A 21,734-nucleotide genomic window follows, 5' to 3' on the forward strand; every position below is an offset into this window, starting at 1 on the left:
AGTAGGCCTTTCCCATTTCACCACTGCTTCCACTTTTGACGAGTCAACATAAATACCATCCCCAGATCTCACATGCCCCAAAAATACAACTTTATCAAGCCAAAACTCACATTTGCTGAACTTAGCAAAAAATTGTTTCTCTCGTAAAATCTGTAGCATAATTCTTAAATGTTTTTCATATTCATCTACACTCCGAGAATATATCAAAATATCATCGATGAAGACAATAACAAAAGAGTCAACATACGGATGAAATACTGGATTCATTAAATCCATAAACACTGCTGGAGCATTTGTTAACCCAAAAGGCATTACCAAAAACTCATAATGGCCATATTGAGTCCGAAAAGCAGTTTTAGAAATATCACTATCCTTTACCTTTAACTGGTAATATCCTGACCTCAAGTCAATCTTAGAAAACACCTTTGCCCCTTGCAACTGATCAAATAGATTATCAATTCGTGGCAATGGATACTTATTTCTGATGGTTACTTTATTTAACTGTCTGTAATCAATACACAACCACATAGTACCATTCTTCTTCTTAACAAATAACACTGGTGCACCCTATGGTCAAATACTAGGTCCAATGAAGCTCTTATCCAGTAAATCTTGCAACTGTATCTTCAACTCTTTCAATTCTATTGGTGCCATTCGATATGGAGCAATAGAAATTTGAGTTGTTCCCGGTACCAACTCAATGGTAAAATCTACCTTTCTGTCCACTGGTAACCCCGACAATTCTTCTGGAAACACATCTGTGAATTCTCTTACCACTGGTACATCTTCTAGTTTCACCTCTTTATTTTCAATGTCAACTATATAAGCCAAGTAACCCTGACACCCTTTCTTGAATAACTCTCTAGTTTGTATAGCTGAAATGAGACAGTTCGGAATAACATTTCTTTCCCTAATAAATCTGAACTCTGGCGCCCTAGTATCTAAAATACAACTTTTTCTGGAAACAATCTATTGAAGCATGATACGCAGATAGCCAATTTATACCCAAAATTATATCAAACTCTGGTATGCTTAACGGTATCAAATTCATTTTTAACTGTTTATCTCCCATTTTTACTACACAATCTCGATATTCATTAGCAACCACTACCACTTCCTCCATTGGTGTAAAAATAAACAATTTATTATTTAGTGATGAAAGTGGTCTACCCAAATGCATAGCAATAGATGATGTAACAAATGAATGTGTTGAGCCGGGATCAATAAGCACAGTAACATTTCTATCCAAAATAGAAAGTGTACCTATCACCACTTCCGGCGTTGCTTGAGCATCCTAAAGTATCATAGCAAACAATTTTCCCTAGGCTTGTGAACCGCATGTAGCATCCCTACCTCCTCTTGATGAGCTCCCCTGTGCAAAACCTCTACTAGAACTAGCAACACTACCCACTGAGGTCACTCCTGTCAACATAGGGCAGTCTCTCTTCTGATGACCCGACTGATGGCAATGATAACACTTTTCTATTTTCAACATAGGACAATCCTTCTTCTGGTGACCTTCCCTTCCACACTGAAAACAACCCCTGCCAGTACCATGTCCTCCAAAGCTACCTTGTTGTACAGATTATTGTTCGAAAAACCCTTGACATCTTCCAATACCTGCTGTCTACCCTTGAGATTCACTACCCCTTCCCCTTTCATACTGTGACTTTTGACCTCCTTGACTTGAAATTCCTTTACATCCTCTTGATTGTGATGGTTCAGATCTATTTCTTTTGTATTGTTCCATTCTTTCTTGCAATTCTTTCACATCCCTTTCGGCAATCATTACTTTATTCACCAGTCTATTGTAATTTGTTTCCTCAAAAACTGAAACTTTGGACTTAATAGCAGCCTCTAAACCATCCTGGAATATTGTACATTTATCTTCTTTATTCTGTACAAACTTAGGTGCAAACCTCGATAAAGCTGTAAACGTAGCTTCATAATCAGATACAAACATTCTATCCTATTTTAGGAGAATAAACTCCTGCTCCTTCTCCTTTCTGTAAATTGGAGGGAAATACTTCTCATAAAAAGATTTAACAAATGGATTCTAGAATATCATCTCTTTTTCTCTTGGAGTAAGCAATAAATGTTTTGTTATGTCTCACCAATAACTAGTTTCATTTTTTAACATAAATGTAGCTAAGTTCACCTTCTGGTTTTCTGCTGCACCCATCACTGCAAATATTGATTCCATTCTTCTTACCCACCCCTCTGCTTCTTCTGGTTTGGTAGTACCTAAAAATTCTAGGAGTGTTAGCTTTATAAACCTCTCATAATACGAACCTTTCTTTCTTTTCTGTTGCCTCTCCAGCCTTTCTTGCGTTATGATTTGACTTGCCACAAATTTTTCATTCTGTTATGCCAAGTTTGTTATAGCCTTCTCCATTTCCTGCATACTAATTAACTGCTCCTGTTCTCTTCCCATATCACCCTGAATGGGTTATTCTACTTTAGCCTCAATAGGAACATAAGTGGCTTCTTCCTCAGTTCCATGACAACCATTTCCCCCTTCCATTACTTTTTATCTGTAATGAATCTCAAATATAACAACATATATATATGATACATAATCACCATATATATTTATTAGTATAAAATCAAGTCAAATAAATGACTCTACTACACACCTCCTACTACCACTGCCAGTCTAGACTCTTACTACCTCCAGAACCTAGAAAACCTAGGCTCTGATACCAAAAGCTGACATACCCCAACCCAATTTACACTATTTAATAAATTGAACAATTGGAATGTATCTAACCATCTGCATTAACCTCATTCATATGTAACGTCTTCCTACATCAAAGTGCCTGCTTAACAGTTCACAATGAAAAAATAAACTATAAATCCATTTTGCAAGTTCTAAGAAAATTAAACCGTTAATTACAAGTCAAAATATTAAATTCTACTACAATATTTACATTTTATACAAAAGATGTTCCATTATTCTTTTCCCCACTTACACCATAGACTCTAGACCTAGTAGTAGCAATCCACCCTTGTTCCTGAAAAATTATAGATATGGAAGGAGTGAGCTTGAAGCCCAGTGAATGTAGCACTACTATATCAGAGTAATATAAACAAATATTATCTGATAACTTCAATTAAAATTCATTAACAAATATAACTTCCAGCTTTACAGGCATTAAAATATAGTACTCTCCTTCTAGGCTAGAGTATGGACCTTATATAATATAGTAATTTCCTTCTTGGCCAGCGTATTGATAAGCGCTGAAAAATGCGTATTTAAACCCCTTAAGCTTAGGCATTCTAGTACCTTTATCTATCTTACTTTACCGTTTGAGATTGATTTCGTATTATTTTCATTTTCAGGCACTTATCTTGAAAATAAGCTAACTCAGCCAAATAAGAGCTTAATTGAAGTAATTCTGGGATTAAACAAAGAAAGGAGCAAAGTGGAGAAAGAAAGAAGCAAATGAAGCCAAAGGTGGGTAGCAGCAAAGTTCGATCGATCCAACTTCAAGGTTCGATCGATCGAACACTTATCGATCTCAGTACTTCAAGATAAATCCAAACTTTGACCCAAAGCATAAAGTCCAAAGTTCGATCGATCCAACACCACCCTTTGATCGATCGAACATTTTTGTCCTTATTCAAATGATTGATCTTATCGACAGCTGTACCACCCACTAACCACTTTTGTCCTTTTCCCAAAAATATCTCTTAAAATATCTCAGATTTGTCTTTTCCCAAAAAGCTCAACCAGTTGGATCGATCCAGCCTCAATTCAATAGATCTCAGCCAAGTTCGATCGATCCAAGTCCAAGGTTCGATCGATCGAACTTCCTCCAGTGCGAAAAAGTTAAATTTTCAGCTTATTGAAAGTTGTCCTTTATTCAATCATTAGGGAATATTGTGTGCACGACCCCAGCTCATTTTGGGTGTGATTTGAACTACCTATATAAGGATAAGGATTGCTTTTTACAAAGGGAGGCTAATATCATTTTTCATATTATCTCTTGGAGAGCAAGCTTAGAGGATGAGGAGGCTAGAGACACCATTGGAGACTCTTCATTAACAAGGAACAGATTTCTTCCGTGGAGTTAGCCCTTGAGGGTTGGAGCAACATCACCATGAATGGCTAGACATCCTCTTGGGGCTAAAGTTAGCCCCAAACATGTTTTTTATATCTTAATCTTGTGTATTATTGAGGGATTAGTGCTGTAATTAATGTTTTGACACTTTGACATATATAGATCTTGATTGTTCAATGATTTATGTAGTTAAATGCTTCCAATTGATCATTTCATTCTATCCATATGTCTATGTATGTTAGAATAGATGTTCATATACTTGTCTCTAGATTTTGTGTTATTAATGCATGTCTATGTGTATTGATGCTATAGATTTAGAGATTGTCAAAATATAGTGCTTAATGGAATGCTCTTGTGATTTTCTTGATGGTTCATACTTATTTCTTGATGGATTATGCCTCTCCCCTAGTTTATTTTCATGCTAGTAGTGTAGATGTAGTGTAGTTGTAGTGTAGTGTTAAATGGGAGGACAATCCATGCTTGTTGTTTGATGATCCAAACTTTTGAATGCAAGTAGCATATGTCTCTAACCTTGTGTTGTATTTGGATTGTGAGCTTAATGAAAGGATTAATGACTTGTTTTGATCCATTGTGCCTTTCACATGTTGTTTAGACAATATATGCTTCATTGCTTAGATATATTGTGCCTTTCACATGATGTTTAGACAATACATGCTTAACTAGCCATCCTTGCTTGTTGAATCAACCAAACACACACACACCAATATTACAACATACCATTTGCCCTCATTAGTCACTTGTCAATAGTATAGAAATGCATTGCTTGGTGGTGATCTCTAAACCCTAAGACTCTTCTCTCTCTTACTTATTCCTAGTTGCATTCTTTTGTTATCACTTAGTTTAATTTAGTTGCTCTCTAGTCTAATCAACCAACCAACCAATTGTTTATCACTCGACCTACTAGCCCTAATAGCGATTCCACAACCTTGTTTGACCCTCACAATCCCTTGGGATGATCCCTACTCGCCCTAGCTATATTCTTAGTGAAAGGTAGTAGTGGCTTTTATAAATGTAAAACTCTTGGCCCTCGCCTAAAATTCACACTCTCAAACTTGATGGTAGTGCGACGAACCGGTCAGTTTTTGGCGCCGTTGCTGGGGATTGATTTGATTTGGCAATGTCGGATTTGTGGAATCAATTAGGATTAGTACTCTTTTGATCGTGTCTTTACTTTATTTTTTATTTTTCTTTTTGGTTACTTATTGTGTTGTTCTTACTTGACTAGGTGCATTGTTGGAGAGGAAGCAAGCAAATGAGCATTCAAGCAAAGCAAAGAAAGTAAAAAAGCTAAAAATTTAATTTTTTTTTGCTAAGCTAAGCTTTAAATTTGGAGTTGAAGTGCTGAAGGACCTTTGTGAGACTTTCTTTACTCAATCCCTTAGTTAAATCGTTGGCCCACATGGAGGCTTGTTTTTAATTTCTTAAACAAATCGTGAGCCCGCGTGGAGGCTTGTTCTTAATTTTCTTTGCATCATTATTGTTAAAGCATGGGAGTATGAATTAAATGTTTGTGGAAGAAGTCTAATTGCATTGTTGTGAAGGCATAGTGTTTGTCATTCTTTGTGCTTATTGTGTTTTGCATTATGCATGCATGGACTTCGTTCATTAAGACCCACTCTTATCCCTTTGGATTTGCATCTTGAATCCATCGTTAGAAATCCTAGAGGAAGAGGAAGTTTAAATAAAACCAATCTATCAATGGATAACCATAATGATGATCATGTTGAGGACCTTGGTCATATAGACTAACAAGGTATCCTTCATCCAAATGTGCACAATGAGAACATACAAGTACCATTAGCCATGCCTAGGCCATACATTCACCAACCACCACAACAACAAGGCCAAGCTCCATATGGAATGCCAAGGCCAATGTATGCTCCACAACCTCCCATCATCAATCAAGGAATTCAAAACCAAGGTGTTCATGTTGTACCTCAAGTAGCTAATCCACCTTTTGATTTAAGAGACCATTATGTGCCTAATGAGTATAATGCACCTACATGCATCCAATTGCCTCCATTTAGAGCACATCATTATGAAATTAAGCCACAAACCATTCAAATGCTTCATAACTATCATGGACTTCTAAGTGAAGAACCTTACAAGCATTTGGATAAGTTTCTTGAAGTATGTTCCACCATAAAATATACGGACATGCCGGAAGAGGTTTTAAGACTCAAACTTTTTCCATTCACCTTAAAAGACAAGGCAAAGTATTGGTTTAACAATCTTAGACCTTTTTCAATCACTTCTTGGGCATAAATGCAACAAAAGTTCTTGAAGAAATGCTATTCGGTTTCAAAAACCAATGGCATGAGAACCTCAATTAGAGAATTTTCACATGGGGATGGAGAAACGTTTCATGAGGCATAGGAACGTTTCAATGAATTGCTTAGGAAGTGTCCACATCATGACATGCCCAAATGGCAATTAGTTCAATATTTCTTTGAGAGCTTATCGGACAATTATAAGGGTATGGTTGATGCTTCCATGGGTGGCTCATACATTGATAGGCATGAGGATGTCGTGTGGCGTCTTTATGAGAGTATGAGTGAAAATTCTTTGCATAGAACATTATCATCCAAGAATGGTAGAAATTCATAAGGTAGGAAGAGTGTTGGCTTACATCAAGTCGACCATTCAAATAAAATAGCCACCGAAATGAGGTCTTTATCTCAAAGGTTTGATCAATTTTTGATTAACCAAAACTCGGCGAACCAAGTATCTTCCTTCCCTAACCATTCTCATCGTGCATCAAATGAAACATGTATGACTTGTTCTAGTGTTTTTCATTCTACTTCTCATAGTCCTCACGGACAAGTGCAAAATGAACCTAATGAACAAGTCAATGCAGCTTTTGTGAACCAAGGGAACAATCCTTATGGTACTCATTATAATCCAAGTTGGAGGAATCATCCGAATTTCTCTTGGAAAAACTAAGGAGAGGGCTCAAACCCTTCCCAAGGCGGTTTTCAAGGGAAGTACATTCCACCTCCACTTCAAAACCAAGGATCCCAAGGTTATAGACCTTATTAATCACAAGGGAATCAATTTGCTAATTCTCATTTTCCCAACCAATCTTATTCTCAAGGAAATACTAGAAGTCCCACCTTTGAAGAAAAAGTTTTGAATGCTTTGGGCACTTTATAGGCTAATACTCAATTGTTTCATTCTCACTTTCAATCTATTGCGAAGCTAGAAACCCAAGTAGGGCAAATAGCAAGCACTCTCAATGCAAGAGAGAAGGGAAAGATGCCTATTAATGCCCCACCTAAGCAACAATGTGTTGTGGAAACCCATTCCTCATCGGAAGGCCACACCATTAAACATGTTAATATGGTGACTACCTTGCGGAGTGGTAGGATTATGGACAATCAAGTTGAAATGTCCAATGAAGAGAGTGAACCGGTGCAACCTCAAGTTGTCACCCATCCCGTTTCACATCCCATTCCTCCTTCATTGCATATACATGATCTTGTGAATGAAAAAGTCTTGAAAAATGTGTTTGAAAAGGAAGTTTTGAAAAATGATGCTGAAAAAGTTTTGCTGAAAAATGATTTGAAACAAAATGATTTAAAAACTTCTTGTGTTGAAAAAAGTTCAAAAGAAAATTCTGAAAAAGTGTTTGAACCAAAAGTTCTATTTCGGATGCATTAAAATGATCCATTTCAAAAGACAAGCAAAAGGCAAAAACCAATGAAATTATGGAAATGTTTAGGAAAGTAAAAGTTAATCTTCCACTTTTGGATGCAATCAAGCAAATTCCGGCTTATGTCAAATTCTTGAAAGACTTGTGCACCCAAAAGCGGAAGAACAAGAGCCAAGCACCAAGAAAAGTGGTTTTGACCGAGCAAGTAAGCTCAATTTTGCAACATAACACTTTGCCAAAGTTTAAGGACCCCGGTTCACCTACTACTTCATGCATTATTGGTGATCATATCATTAATCGGGCACTTCTTGACTTAGGAGCAAGTGTCAACCTTTTTCCATACTCGGTTTATGTTAAATTTGGCCTAGGTGAATTAAAACCGACGTCGGTAGTTTTGCAACTTGCCGACCGATTCATTAAGAAGCCTAGGGGTATAATTGAGGATGTTTTGATTAAAATTGATAAATTCTTCTTCTCGGTTGATTTCGTTGTCATAAATACGGAACCGGTCCCCAATCCTAAGAGCCAAATTCCCGTTATCCTTGGTCATCCTTTCTTGGCAACCGCTAATGCCAACATCAATTGTAGGACGGGGATAATGAAGATCTCGTTTGGCCACATGAAGGTGAAGTTGAATATCTTTAATCCCACACCCAATTCATTTGACAAATATGATGGAGAGGTTAATGTTGTAGATAAATGTCATGATCTTCAATGTCAAGGAAGTGAGCTTTTATGTAAGACCAAAACTTCCAAAGAATCATCTTCAACCTTGCATTCTAAAAGTGTTGTTTCAAATTCTTGCTTTGAAAGGGCATGGAAGCCCAAAGGTTGTGATTGCATAGATCCAACAAGTTCTTTAAAGAACCATTTGTTAGGTGGAGTTCAAAGCATCTATCACCCCAACAAGGAGGGGATGCATTACAAGATCTTTGATCCGGGCTAAAAGAGCCCAATGTCTTGCTAGAGACGTTAAAGACTAGCAAAAACATTTCGTAAGGTGTCAAAACCCTATTCCTCCCCCATTTCTATCTTAAATTTCATTTCTTGCGAAGTCTAGATACTTATTTTTGGTTCATATGCATTAATAGGAACTGTGATTAGGATTGCATGAATTTTGTGTTGTGATTAAGCATTTTGCATAAGTTCGATTGATCTCAAATGAGAGTTTGATCGATCGAACTTCCACCTGCATCCAACACTTAGAAAAATTTTCTACCTACATCCACCTGCATCCAAATCACCCCTCTGTCCCATCGTTCGAACTTATTCTTAGATCGATCAAGAGACCTTCAATCGATCCAACTTCAAAGTTTGATCGATCTCATGATTCAACACTTAGAAAATTTTTGAGCCTGTATCAACCTGCATATTTCAGCTCTCTGTCTCATCGATCGAAACATTTCAAGATCGATCTGAAGTTTTTTTCGATCGATCCAACTTCAAAGTTCGATCGATCTTCAAGTTCCAACACTTAGCCAGATTTTTGAACCAAAAACCTGCATATTTTTGCTCTCTGTTTGATCGATCGAACTCTTGTTTCGATCGATCTCAGTTCTTCATTTCATTATTTTGACTTTATTTTGACTTTTCAAATTTCAAAAATCCAAAAATATTTTCATTTTTATTTTATTTTATTTTCATTTCATTTCATTTTATTTTATTTTCAAAAAGTTTTCAAAAATTCAAAAATATTTTAATTTATTTAGTTTTTAATTATTATTGTTTATTCAATTAAAAAAAATAAAAATAAAAACTAAATAAAAATAAAAATCCAAAAATATTTTATTCCATTTTATTTTACAATTTCTTTTTAATTTGAATTCTAATTTTTAATTTTAGTTTTTTATTTTTCAAAAATTTCAAAAAATACTTTGAGGAGAGTTCATCAAAGTTAGATCGATCTGAAACTTCAGTTCGATCGATCGAACTAATCGGGAAATGTTTTTAAAATAGACCTAGAAGGTCTCAAGATCGATCATTTAGATCGATCCAACCCTCTAAACCTTAACCCCCTTCTCTTTCGTCGCTGTCACTGTGCATACTCATCTCTTCCATCTCCTGCGAGATCCAAGCTACACTCTCTCCCTCATCTCGGATTTCACTTCCTTCGTACCTTCTCCATTTCTTTAATCGTTTTGAGGTAAAATCCGAGATCTCATATATGATTTAAGCTTCGATATGATGCTTACATGCTTTATATGTTACATTCATGCTTTATACATGATTGAATCTCCATTTTTGAAGCTTCGAAGCACTGAGTTATAGATATGTATATACGTATATATATGTTTGAATATATGTTGCATATATTTATTCATTTTGGGAGAATGGGCCTTCTACAATGATGGGATTTGATGATGTGTTGTGTTGATGGGCCCACGAACACGTTCGTATGGGCCCCGTGCTTCCAAAGTCACAGATCTGTGACTGTTTCTATTCATCGCACAGTTCGATCGATCGAACTTGTATCTCAGATCGATCTTGAGAGATCGATCAAATTCATATCTTAGATCGATCGAAGTTGTGAGATTGATCTCACTTATTTTCGATCGATCTAACTCTTGTGATCGATCTTACTTCTTTTTTTGATCGATCGAATTTCACAGATCTCACACACACACTTCATTCTTCATATTTTGTATTCATGCTATCTTATATATGCCCAATGCCTGTGATATTCCACATTGGATGCATTTTATACGTACATTGTTTAGCATGTTTCATATCTTGTCACTTGCATAGATTCATGTCATCTATATGATTTGTCTATCTTATTTGACATGCATGTTTCTATTTCGTGCCTTCAATTCTTAATTCTGGTACTAACTCCCCTTAAAAGTTTTAAAATTATTTTACAAGCTATGACTAAGCGCAAGACTGTTGCCAAGAGGCAACACGGGCCTCAAAGACATATTAGACCACGGATAGAGGAGCCAGCAGAGCCCTCTCATGTACAGGAAGAGCCAGCATAGCCTACACCACCTCAGTCACCTGCTCATGAGGCTGAGGATGACCATACTCCATTCACCTCTACAGCTCCACCTGCATTTACACCATCACCATCTCTACCACATGCTGGAGCTGAGTGTTCACCAGAACTATCTCCACCACGCCAGCCAGCTCAGCCAGCTCAGGAGCGTGATAGGCCCGTGCCTAGATATGCGCATATGACAGTTGACCATGAGTCAGTGTTCAACACAACCTTTTTCTTCAGATCGGTGCTGACCCGATCAGCTTACCACGATATCATTCAGAGGGGCCTTGCAGCTATTCTTGCCCCAGTCACAGAGCCAGTCTACCCGTGGCTGGTACGGTTGTTCTTCCAGAACCTCCGACCATCCCCGCGTACCACAGCTGAGCTGGTCACTGCTACAGATGGCCATTAGATCACTATCACAGTGGACTCGCTAGCCCGCTCTTGCTAATGCCCATACCGCTGTCCTCCAGAGCTTCAAGAGACATATCCGAGGCTATACAGGCCTTCTTATGCCGACATGGCAGTCTTTCTTACAGGTCACCATGCCGGTGGCGAGACCTTCGCCACCCGGACATTCCTTCCAGATGACCTATGGTTCATTGATTCCGTACTTTTCCGGAACATCTACATGGCAGGGCACAAGATTCAGAGGAGGGGAGATTATTTGACAGCCCTCTACGCCTTCTACACCGGGCACTGGGTATCTATTCCCGCGCTCATCTGGAGCGTGATGAGGAAGATGTTTGATGAGTATATTAGCAAGGAGACGCCCGGACAGGCTAAGTCTCTCCCATTCGGCCACCTCATCACCCAGATTTTGATTGACCAGTGCTACCTTATTCATCCTCAGGAGCATCTTGAGAGAGGTTCCTGTCACTTCTTGAAGAAGGACTGGAACAAGAGCTACAACGCCATTATTACTAGACTGTAGGACCACGCGGTAGTGGCTGCAGAGGAGCTAGAGGCTGAGGAGGAGGCAGAGGCAGCAGTTCAGACAGCAACAGCAGATCCCGCAGCAGACGACGCACCAGTTGATCTAGCTGCCGAGCATATAGATATTGATTTAGAGCGCCCTGCAGACAGCACAGAGTAGTACTCTCTAGCTGGGTCGCCCATTCACGAGCAGGAGCAGACTCAGGAGTTTTCTTCTGATTCATCTATACCCGAGGCTCCAGATTTGAGCCCCAGCTTTGGAGTATGCCTACAGACTCTTGAGGATGCTTTTGTTGCTATACGAGCTGATCTTACAGCCCACAGAGCTGATTTTGCTACCTTCCGTACGGATGTTACGACTATGTTCTGAGATCTATCTAGAGATATCCGCGGAGCCCGACCTGCCCGTCCTACCTCATCGTCCTGAGTTCCCAGTTCCTTCTATCTTTTGATCCCTCTCCGCTCTCTGATCTCTGATCTTTATTTTTGTCACTGTACAATACTATTATTTTTACAGCCGGTCTGTCGGTTTTGATATTTCTGTTGTACCTACACTTTATCTTTTTTTTTTATTTTTTATATATATCTGTTTTTGCTATGGATGTCATATGATTATATTATCATATCTGTATGTTTGACTCCATCAGATGCATCACAGTGACTTTAGTGAGAGAGTGCTACCCGATTTTTCAGGACTACCCTTATACCTTTCTCATCTCTTTATCTGTTTATCCCATTTACACTTGTATATCCAGTGTGCACTAATTATCCCATTTTGTTATCTGATGAGTTTATCCAAGTGCCAATTTTCAGGACCACTGTTCATCCCAAGTTTGGGGGGGCCATGCCACCCACTTCGGATACTTCAGTCCCGATCATTCTTGCTTAGTTGCACTGGTATACTCTTTCCCTTGTTCTCTTTGGACATTGAGGACATTGTGCCATTTAAGTTTGGGGGGAATGGTGCTTTACAGTGTTAGTTTTAAATTCAAAATTTTGAGCATGACTTGTGTAATTGAGGGATATTTCTATGATTGGTCCATATCTAGCTATGATTTTGATCTTTTGAGGACTATATTGCTTAAAATTTAAAAATTGCTTGACTTGAGAGTCCAATACTCCTTGTATGCTTTGTGGAAGCCAATTAGGAGTAAATTTTTTGAAAGATTGATATCTTGCTTGCACTTGTGGTCCACATCTTTTTGATTTTGTGATTATTTTGAGATTCATTTTAAGATTCTACACTAGCACAGGCGTACACTAGAATTCATTTGTGGGGTACATGCTTTGTTGATTATTGAATTGGTTATATCCTAATTGAGCTAGTAGTGCATTGAAAGCTTTTATTCTTGATAAAGGTGGATAGCAACCCCTTTTCACTAAGTAGCCGGGATTCTAGCCTCATCAAACACTGAACTTCTCACGCCGAAAGGTGGAGGGCCCAAACTCTAGGTTAATAATTAAATACAAAAAAAAAAAAAAAAAGAAGTTCCAAAAGCAATAAAAAAAGTGAGGACTTCTCCCAAAAGGTGAAAGTGGGAAATGATTAGATGGTTGTTGTCTTGATTTGTAACCTAATTGATTTGAGCTTGTAAGTTCGTAGGGGTATTTGAATGCCTGATGCCCTAAAGCCATCTAGTTTGGGAGTCATTGACCTAACGCTCGACCTCATGAATCACTAAAAAGCTTAATAGATCAACATATTGCACCATGCTTCCATCTTTGATCCTATAAAAAAAAAAAAAAAAAAAAAATCGAGTGAAAAGAATAAGCGCACCTAGAACAATAAAGCTTTAATAAAAGGTCCACTTTTTATCTTGATGATCGTACTAGATTTGTGTGCTAGTTTGTGGGTAAGGATGTGATTAATTCTCTAGTTGGCTAAGATAGCAACACATTTGATGCCGGTCCACTCAGAAAGGATTCTAGAGTTGTTTTGATTTGCATGATCATTTTTTTGATGTGTGGAGAACCATATTTGTTTGCTTGATGTTGAGATTTTGGGAGATTGCTTGAAAATATTTGAAAAATTGCATACTTGAGGTAGTTTTCTCCCAATGCTTGTTTGCAATATTGGTACCTCTTTTAAAAGAATGAGTTAATGTTTGTTGGTACCATTTCTGGAAACCCTCACGAGACTTCACTCGTCCGCTAGGGGTAACCTAGGGGTTTAAAAGGCTTGTTGCATGTGCTAAGTGTAATCGTGTTCCCTACGAAAGTGGCGTTATCCATTTATTATTTTCTAGATTCATTACTAGGGACTAGCAATATTTAAGTTTGGGGGTGTGATGAGTGCTGAAAAGTGCATATTTAAACCCCTTAAGCTTAGGCATTCTAGTACCTTTATCTATCTTACTTTACCGTTTTAGATTGATTTCGTATTATTTCCATTTTCAGGCACTTATCCCGAAAATAAGCTAATTCAGCCAAATAAGAGCTTAATTGAAGCAATTCTGGGATTAAACAAAGAAAGGAGCAAAGTGGAGAAAGAAAGAAGCAAATGAAGCCAAAGGTGGGAAGCAGCAAAGTTTAATTGATCGAACACTGATCGATCTCAGTACTTCAAGATAGATCCAAACTTTGACCCAAAGCATAAAGTCTAAAGTTCGATCGATCCAACACCACCCTTCGATTAATCGAACACTTTTGTCCTTATTCAAATGATTGATCTTATCCACAGCTGTACCACCCACTAACCACTTTTGTCCTTTTCCCAAAAATATCTCCCAAAATATCTCGAATTTGTCTTTTCCCAAAATGCTCAGCCAGTTGGATCGATCCAACCTCAATTCGATAGATCTTAGCCAAGTTTGATCGATCCAAGTCCAAGGTTCGATCGATTTGAACTTCCTTCAGTGTAAAAAAGTTAAATTTCCAGCTCATTGAAAGTTGTCTTTTATCCAATCATTAGGGAATATTGTGTGCACGACCCTAGCTCATTTTGGGTGTGATTTGACCTACCTATATAAGGATAAGGATTGCTTTTTACAAAGGGAGGCTAATATCATTTTTCATATTATCTCTTGGAGAACAAGCTTAGAGGAGGAGGAGGAGGCTAGAGACACCATTGGAGACTCTTCATCAACAAAGAGCAGATTTTTTCCATGAAGTTAGCCCTTGAGGGTTGGAGCAACATCACCATGAGTGGCTAGACATCCTCTTGGGGCTAGAGTTAGCCCCAAGCATGCTTTCTATATCTTAATCTTGTGTATTATGGAGGGAATAGTATTGTAATTGATGTTTTGACACTTTGACATATATAGATCTTGATTGTTCAATGAATTATGTAGTTAAATGCTTCCAATTGATCATTTCATTCTATCCATATGTTTATGTATGTTAGAATAGATGTTCATGTGCTTGTCTCTAGATTTTGTACTATTAATGCATGTTTATGTGTATTGATGCTATAGATTTAGAGATTGTCAAAACATAGTGCTTAGTGGAATGCTCTTGTGATTTTCTTGGTGGTTCATACTTATTCCTTGATGGATTGTGCCTCTCCCCTAGTTTATTTTCATGCTAGTAATATAGATGTAGTATAGTTGTAGTGTAGTGTTAAATGGGAGGACAATTCATGCTTGTTTTTTGATGATCCAAGCTTTTGAATGCAAATAACATATGTCTCTAACCTTGTGTTGTATTTGGATTGTGAGCTTAATGAAAGGATTAATGACTTGTTTTGATCTATTGTGCCTTTCACATGTTGTTTAGACAATATATGCTTCATTGCTTAGATATATTGTGCCTTTCACATGAAGTTTAGACAATACATGCTTAACTAGCCATCCTTGCTTGTTGAATCAACCAAACACACACACACCAATATTGCAACACACCATTTGCCCTCATTAGTCACTTGTCAATGGTATAGAAATGCATTGCTTGGTGGTGATCTCTAAACCCCAAGACTCTTCTCTCTCTTACTTACTCCTAGTTGCATTCTTTTGTTATCACTTAGTTTAATTTCGTTGCTCTCTAATTTGATCAACCAACCAACTAATTGTTGATCACTCGACCTACTAGTCCTAATAGCGATTCCACAACCTTGTTTGACCCTCACAATCCCTTGGGATGATCCCTACTCGCCTTAGCTATATTCTTAGTGAAAGGTAGTAGTAGTTTTTATAAATGTAAAACTCTTGGCCCTCGCCTAAAATTCACACTCTCAAACTTGATGGTAGTGCGACGAACAGTCAAGTATGGACCTTATTTAATATAGTACTCTCCTTCTAGGCCAGAGTATGGACCTTATATAATATAATACTCTCCTTCTTGGCCAGAGTATGGACCTTATATAATATATTATTCTCCCTCCAGGCCAAAGTATGAACCTTATATATTATATTACTTTCTTTCCAGGCTAGAGTATGGACCTTATATAATATATATAAGCATTTCCACATCAAAATAATATCTTTGATACTTCAAAATACCTATTCAAGTATAAACTTCCAGTGAGTACACTCACCTTTGCTACTTTTCAAATTATTTATTTTTCCTTCAGCACTGTCAATGCGGTCTGTTCAATCTCCTTGCCTGAACAATATTATAACCATGTTATATTTCTTTCTAAATATAATTAAATAATAATTATCACCGCTATATTAAATCCCACACTTTACACATAATTATAACTACATTTCTAACCACAAATCTTTAATTACTAACTTCATCATTTCAATAAACTAATCATGGTATCAATTCACATAAAGTAGCCTTTGATTCAAGTAAAAAACTATAAATAAATGGTATCTATGCTGTAATAGTTAATTGAATTAAGTACTAAAAGATTAAATAACAAAATTTCAATATATAATTTAAATATACAACCCCTTACCCATCCTTGAATTCGCTAACACTTTAGAGAGGAAAAATCTTCCCTTTTTATACTCCTTTTCTTCTTATGCTTCCTTTTTCCTTTGTTCTCTCTCTTTTCTCCTTCTATGGCCAAAACACCCTCCTCTGTTTCTATTTATTTTCTTCTTCCTTTTCAATCTCAGTATATCTCTTGTTTAACACTATTCAACTCACACATGCATAAGTGTATTGTGTGTGTGGGGTGCTGGCCGCAACACACATGTGCACGTATACACACACCACCGCCTTATACTAAGCTTCTGGAAGGAGCTTTAACATTCCAATATTATCTTATTTGGTACACAAGCAGCAGTCCTCAAATTAATATCATGTATATAACATACCCAACATAAGTAATAATTGTTTAAGTGTTTTCTTGATGTGCTGAAATAGAATATAGTTGTTAACATGAGATTCACATATAACCTCAGTGCTGGACACATGTAACATTAATTTAATTGGTAAAAACTTTCCAGGAAAGCTTTAATATATAATATATGATATTAATATAAAACTTCTTTATAAATTAATCATTATATACTTTCAATATCACCTACACCCACTTCATTTTGCATTTACCAAATCAAACACTTCATAATATCACACACACACTAACACCCACGCACCACATGCTGTACAAATAAATAATAATAATAATAATATTATTATTATCTTCAATTGGCTGTTATTAGTAAACTCAACACACACCAGAACTTCACAATACCCCCACTCTAGACATGCTACCAAATGTAAGTGCACGTAAACATGTTCATATGGAAATCATATTTATTAAAATAAAATTATGCTCATGAAGAAAATTATGTATAGGGTCTGACAGGATCATAGTGTTTGGTTCTGAAACTTTGCACACCAGTTTCCACTTGAATTACTGTTTCACTCCCAAAGGCTAGAAGAAAAGGGGTTTCACCTGTTGGGGTTTTTGTTATAAATCTGTAAGCCCATAATACACCAGGCAGCTCCTTCTGCCACCCCCTTTTGCTTTCTCAAGTCGCTTCTTAATTAAACTAAGTATTATTCTATTGGCCACTTCTGCTTGTCCATTGGCTTGCGGATGCCCTGGTGATAAGTAATGATTTCTTATTCCCAACTGGGAATAAAATTTTTTGAAGACAACACTGTCGAACTGCTTACCGTTGTCTAACACAATGACATGGAGAACTCCAAACCTGCATACTATAGACTTCCAAGTGAGGTCCTTGACATTGTTTGCCGTGATGGTAGCTAGTGTTTGAGCTTCTACCCACTTGGTGAAATAGTCGATTTGTAATGACCCGGTCATTTTCTTTCCTTTCCTTTTTCTCAGATTTGTTACAGATATTTTTTTTCCGTTGATTTTTCTTTTCAAAGTTGTATTCTCGTCACTTAGTGTTGACTTGAGTACTCGGGAATGGTTTCCGAGACTCTTTTCTTTAGATTAACAACTTCCTTTAAGGACCGAGTCATTTCCATACTTTCACTTTTTGAACACTATTCACATTCCGTCTTTTTACCATTTGACACTTTGTTAGCATAACCTCACTTTTTGTGTTCGGAGTTAAGTTTTGACTTTGTGAATTTTCATTCCAGTTGATTTTCTTGAAATGTGTAGCTTTACTTTTGGAGAAAAGTTCGCCGACTGTCTCTTTTTCCCTTATGGGCGTGGATGAAAGGATTATTCAGAAACATTCTTGTTTCTTAGGGTATTTTTCTTAAATATCTTTTGAAGATATTTATTTCAAGGGTTTTTAAGAAAATATCTTTTGGAAGATATTTTCATTCTCGCCAGTTTTGCAGTTATCACTTTTTGTAAGGGCATTGTACAATTAATGAAAGTTATTGCAAAATGCCTCGTTTTGAGCCTGGATTCTCGTACAGGATTCATTTTCATTTTTTGTTGAGTTGCATACTCTTAGAATTGTCTTCTGGTCGTTTTCCCCAGTTTTAGGGTTTCTGACCCCAGTTGTCGCAAAACTTGTTTGGGGCATATCTTTTTGTTCGGGACTCAATTTTTGATGCCATTTCTTTTGTTATTATTTTTTTCTCATTTCAGTTCTTTTTTGTTCACAATATTTTACCGTTTGAGTGCGTCTGCGCAAATTCCACTTTTCAGGACCCGGCGGGACCCGTTTGGGGCACTTTTGGGGTTTTTCTATAAATAGGGGGTTATGAAATGAAAAAGTCAACATTTCTCTTCTTCCTTCCCCTCTTGGCCAGCAACCATGACAACCCCTCAGGCTGCCACCCTTCTTCTTCTTTTTCCGGCCTCTTCCCTCATGATAAATGCCGTAGTGCTTTAGTGTTTATTGTAGGCCTTGGTGAGATCTTTCTTTCCCCCTTCTTAGAATCCCTTTTTGACCATTTTTGAGATCGGGTTTTGAGTTCAGGTTTGAATTTTGGTGATACCTCCTTGGTGTTTAATGTTCACCTTGTTGTCCCCGACATAACCTAGGAGTATCGTCAGATTCAGAGCGGTTTCTTTTCGGTGGGATTTGAGATGGAGGTAGGGGATGTTATAGGTTTATATTTTTGTTGTCTTGCATGCTATTGATGCTTATACAACTTGTATGCATACTTTTGTTCATAATCTAGAATTTAATTTAATTATTTTCTTTATGTAAGATTAAATTCACATGGTTGTATATGTGATGAAATTAAATTGTGGCATGTTATTAAATTAGGCCTTGATATGTTTATTAACATATATTAAATTCAGGACATTTGAATGAGTATTGAAGCATTTATTTAATAATTTTCTTTTACGAAAGTTTAATTCACATAGTTGTAACTAGCATGAAATCAACTTGAAATGTAATATTAAAATAGGCCATGATATGTTCTTTAACGTATGTTAATTTGACGACATTTGGAATTGTTTTAAAATCTAGAGAAAATTAATTAATTAGTTTAATTAATTTTATTTTAAGTGTTTTAGCCACTTAATTGGATTTTTGACTTGATATTATTGGTAACCGTGCTATGTTTTTTAACATGCATTAAATTGAGGCTATTTGGAATTGATTTGAAATCTAGAGAATTTAATTATTTTTATTTAATTAAATTATATCTAATTGTTCCATGGATTTAATTATGTTTCAAAAGTTGATTCTATGTATAAATCATGGATTTAGACTTGTTGTGTATTCACTTGGTGATACTTTAAGCATTGAATAACATTGTTGTTAAATTTATATTCATGAGAACATGTTTCCGATATTGAATATATTATTGTCTTGTGTAATGAATCGCACACTTCGTATTTGGCATTATATATGCCATTTTAAAATTGAAACTCTAAGACATGGATTGTGTGGTTTCAACCTACTTGTGCATGGAAAGTGGTTTCGTGTATTATTTAATTATGTACAAGTTTTGAACTTATTTATTGATTTTGGAGTTACTTGGGACATTGTTACTTTGACATGGATAGAGTTTAGCTCTAGTGCGAGAGGTATGAGGTCTCCCCAATTTATAGTGAGCACTAGTGTGGTATTCCCAGCGGGTTAGTGCCCGGAATAACCGTTTAGGTCTTGGTTTTACTCCGAGATTTGATATCCAAGTCTTTCACTATTTGATTTCGCATTCAATTCTAAGTTGACAACCAATGTTTAATTGTGACTTGTGGTTTTGGTTATTAGTGATTTAATATTGTTAAGTACATTTGTGCATTATGATTTTTAATGAATCATTGTAGTTTCAATGTTGTTAAGTACATTTATGCATTATGATTTTTAATGAATCATTGCAAATTTTGATATTATTCAGTACATTTATGCTATATTGTTCAAATATAACTTATGAATGATCCTATAGATTCATTTGGAACATAGACGTTAGGTGGCATGACTCACTTTAGTTATTTTCGCATTTTAGATTTCAAGTTGATAACTTTGATAATCTATATATTGTTGCGTTGTATCGTATGTTCCTATGCTGTTTAATTGCATAAAAATGTGGTTTATGCTAGAAATCATCTAAGGTAGCTTGGGATGCTTCCTGAGTCTCACCTTTGACATAGACGTTAGGTGGCATAACCTTTTAAATTGTTTCGCATTAACGAGATAACCTTGTAAAATGTTAAGTCTTTGCATGCACATTCCCTACGAGTAACTTGTTTACTCATCCCAAAGTTATCGGGTTATTTTTCAGGTATGGATACCTTAGTTTGGGATGCACAATATCTCTAGGTCGTTTCGAAGGATTGAGGTTCATTTAAATGTATTCTTGTTCACATGTAAGTGTTAGCATGTTTGAGTTTTACTTTTGAAGTTGTAATGTATAATTAGGTTAAAAATGTCATTTTTACATTGAGACTTGTAATGTGTGCCTAAGCATACTTTTTGATATCCATTTTATGTTTATGAAGTATGGCCAAGGGCCAAACGGTCTTTTTAAAACAGCTATGAGTTTTTGTTTTAAACTTTTCTTTTAAAAGTCATTTTAGGCAAAATTGAGGGTTGATAGGTCATATTTTGCATTGGGGGTATTTTGAGGTCATGAGTCATTGTGACGCATCTTAAATGTCTTTTTACGTTTGTGTTCATATCCACATCTCACAAAACTCTTAAATTTCAATTTTGGAACTTTCATGGGATGATTTATGAGTTTTTATGCAAATTTCATGCATTAAAGTAAGTTTCAAGCTTCCCTATCGTTTTAGCATGTTATGGATGCTTGTATGAGGCTATGAAATGTTTTTAAACTTTTTTCAGATCATATAGGATGCATGTATAGCTTTAGAGTTGGACCGAGCACCTTCCACACACTTGACAATAGCAAATTTTACTGATATCAGGTGCATCGGTTGGCTAACAACTGATGTCAGTCGGCTGATAGTCTCTCGAGACCAATTCCAGTGAGTTTGCTTGTGAAAAAGGTCATTTCGGCTGGCTGATCCTTGCCATCAGCCGGCTAATGATTGAGTTTTGGCCGGCTAATCCTTCCCGTCTGTCGACTGATCCTCCCTGAAGCCCTTCCTTTTCAGTTTTTCTTAGACAGCTTTCTTCCACCAACTTCAGAGGGTCATATTTCACTCTTTTTTTTAATCCAAATCAAGTCATTCTTGAGTCTAAATTCAAGAGCTTGAAGTTAGCTTTCTAATAGTACCAACTACACATCAAAAATCCAACCATAGTGAGAGTTATTATAATTTTAGTGAGATAGGGTTTTGGTATCTCTTAAACGGAGGATGCCACTTTGTTCCATTTTCATATCTTTTCCGTTCGGA

The 21,734-nt window shown here is 36.6% G+C and overlaps 1 protein-coding gene and 1 pseudogene across 1 annotated transcript; both read right to left on the minus strand.

The window, feature by feature from the left end:
* Positions 1-573: 573 nt before the first annotated feature.
* LOC132266264 (uncharacterized) lies at positions 574-1,123 on the minus strand. The gene is made up of 2 exons (XM_059767118.1): positions 1,006-1,123; positions 574-875 (listed from the first exon to the last, which is right to left on the minus strand). The coding sequence occupies exons 1-2, from the start codon at positions 1,121-1,123 to the stop codon at positions 574-576; spliced, it is 420 nt and encodes a 139-aa protein (XP_059623101.1).
* Positions 1,124-6,406: 5,283 nt separating this feature from the next.
* On the minus strand, positions 6,407-6,505 carry LOC132267794 (small nucleolar RNA R71; annotated as a pseudogene).
* Positions 6,506-21,734: the final 15,229 nt, after the last annotated feature.

Source organism: Cornus florida, unplaced genomic scaffold (assembly GCF_030987335.1).
Source record: "Cornus florida cultivar Cherokee Brave unplaced genomic scaffold, ASM3098733v1 CherokeeBrave_3.0.0_Hap2_Chr07, whole genome shotgun sequence".
NCBI lineage: Eukaryota > Viridiplantae > Streptophyta > Magnoliopsida > Cornales > Cornaceae > Cornus > Cornus florida.

Bases quoted from the DNA above. Each gene is read 5' to 3' on its own strand.
- LOC132266264 (XM_059767118.1), bottom strand. From the start codon at position 1,123: ATGGAGGAAGTGGTAGTGGTTGCTAATGAATATCGAGATTGTGTAGTA. The intron at 876-1,005 runs GTATAAATTGGC...GTCTCATTTCAG, and splicing joins AGAGTTTGATATAATTTTGG to CTATACAAACTAGAGAGTTA.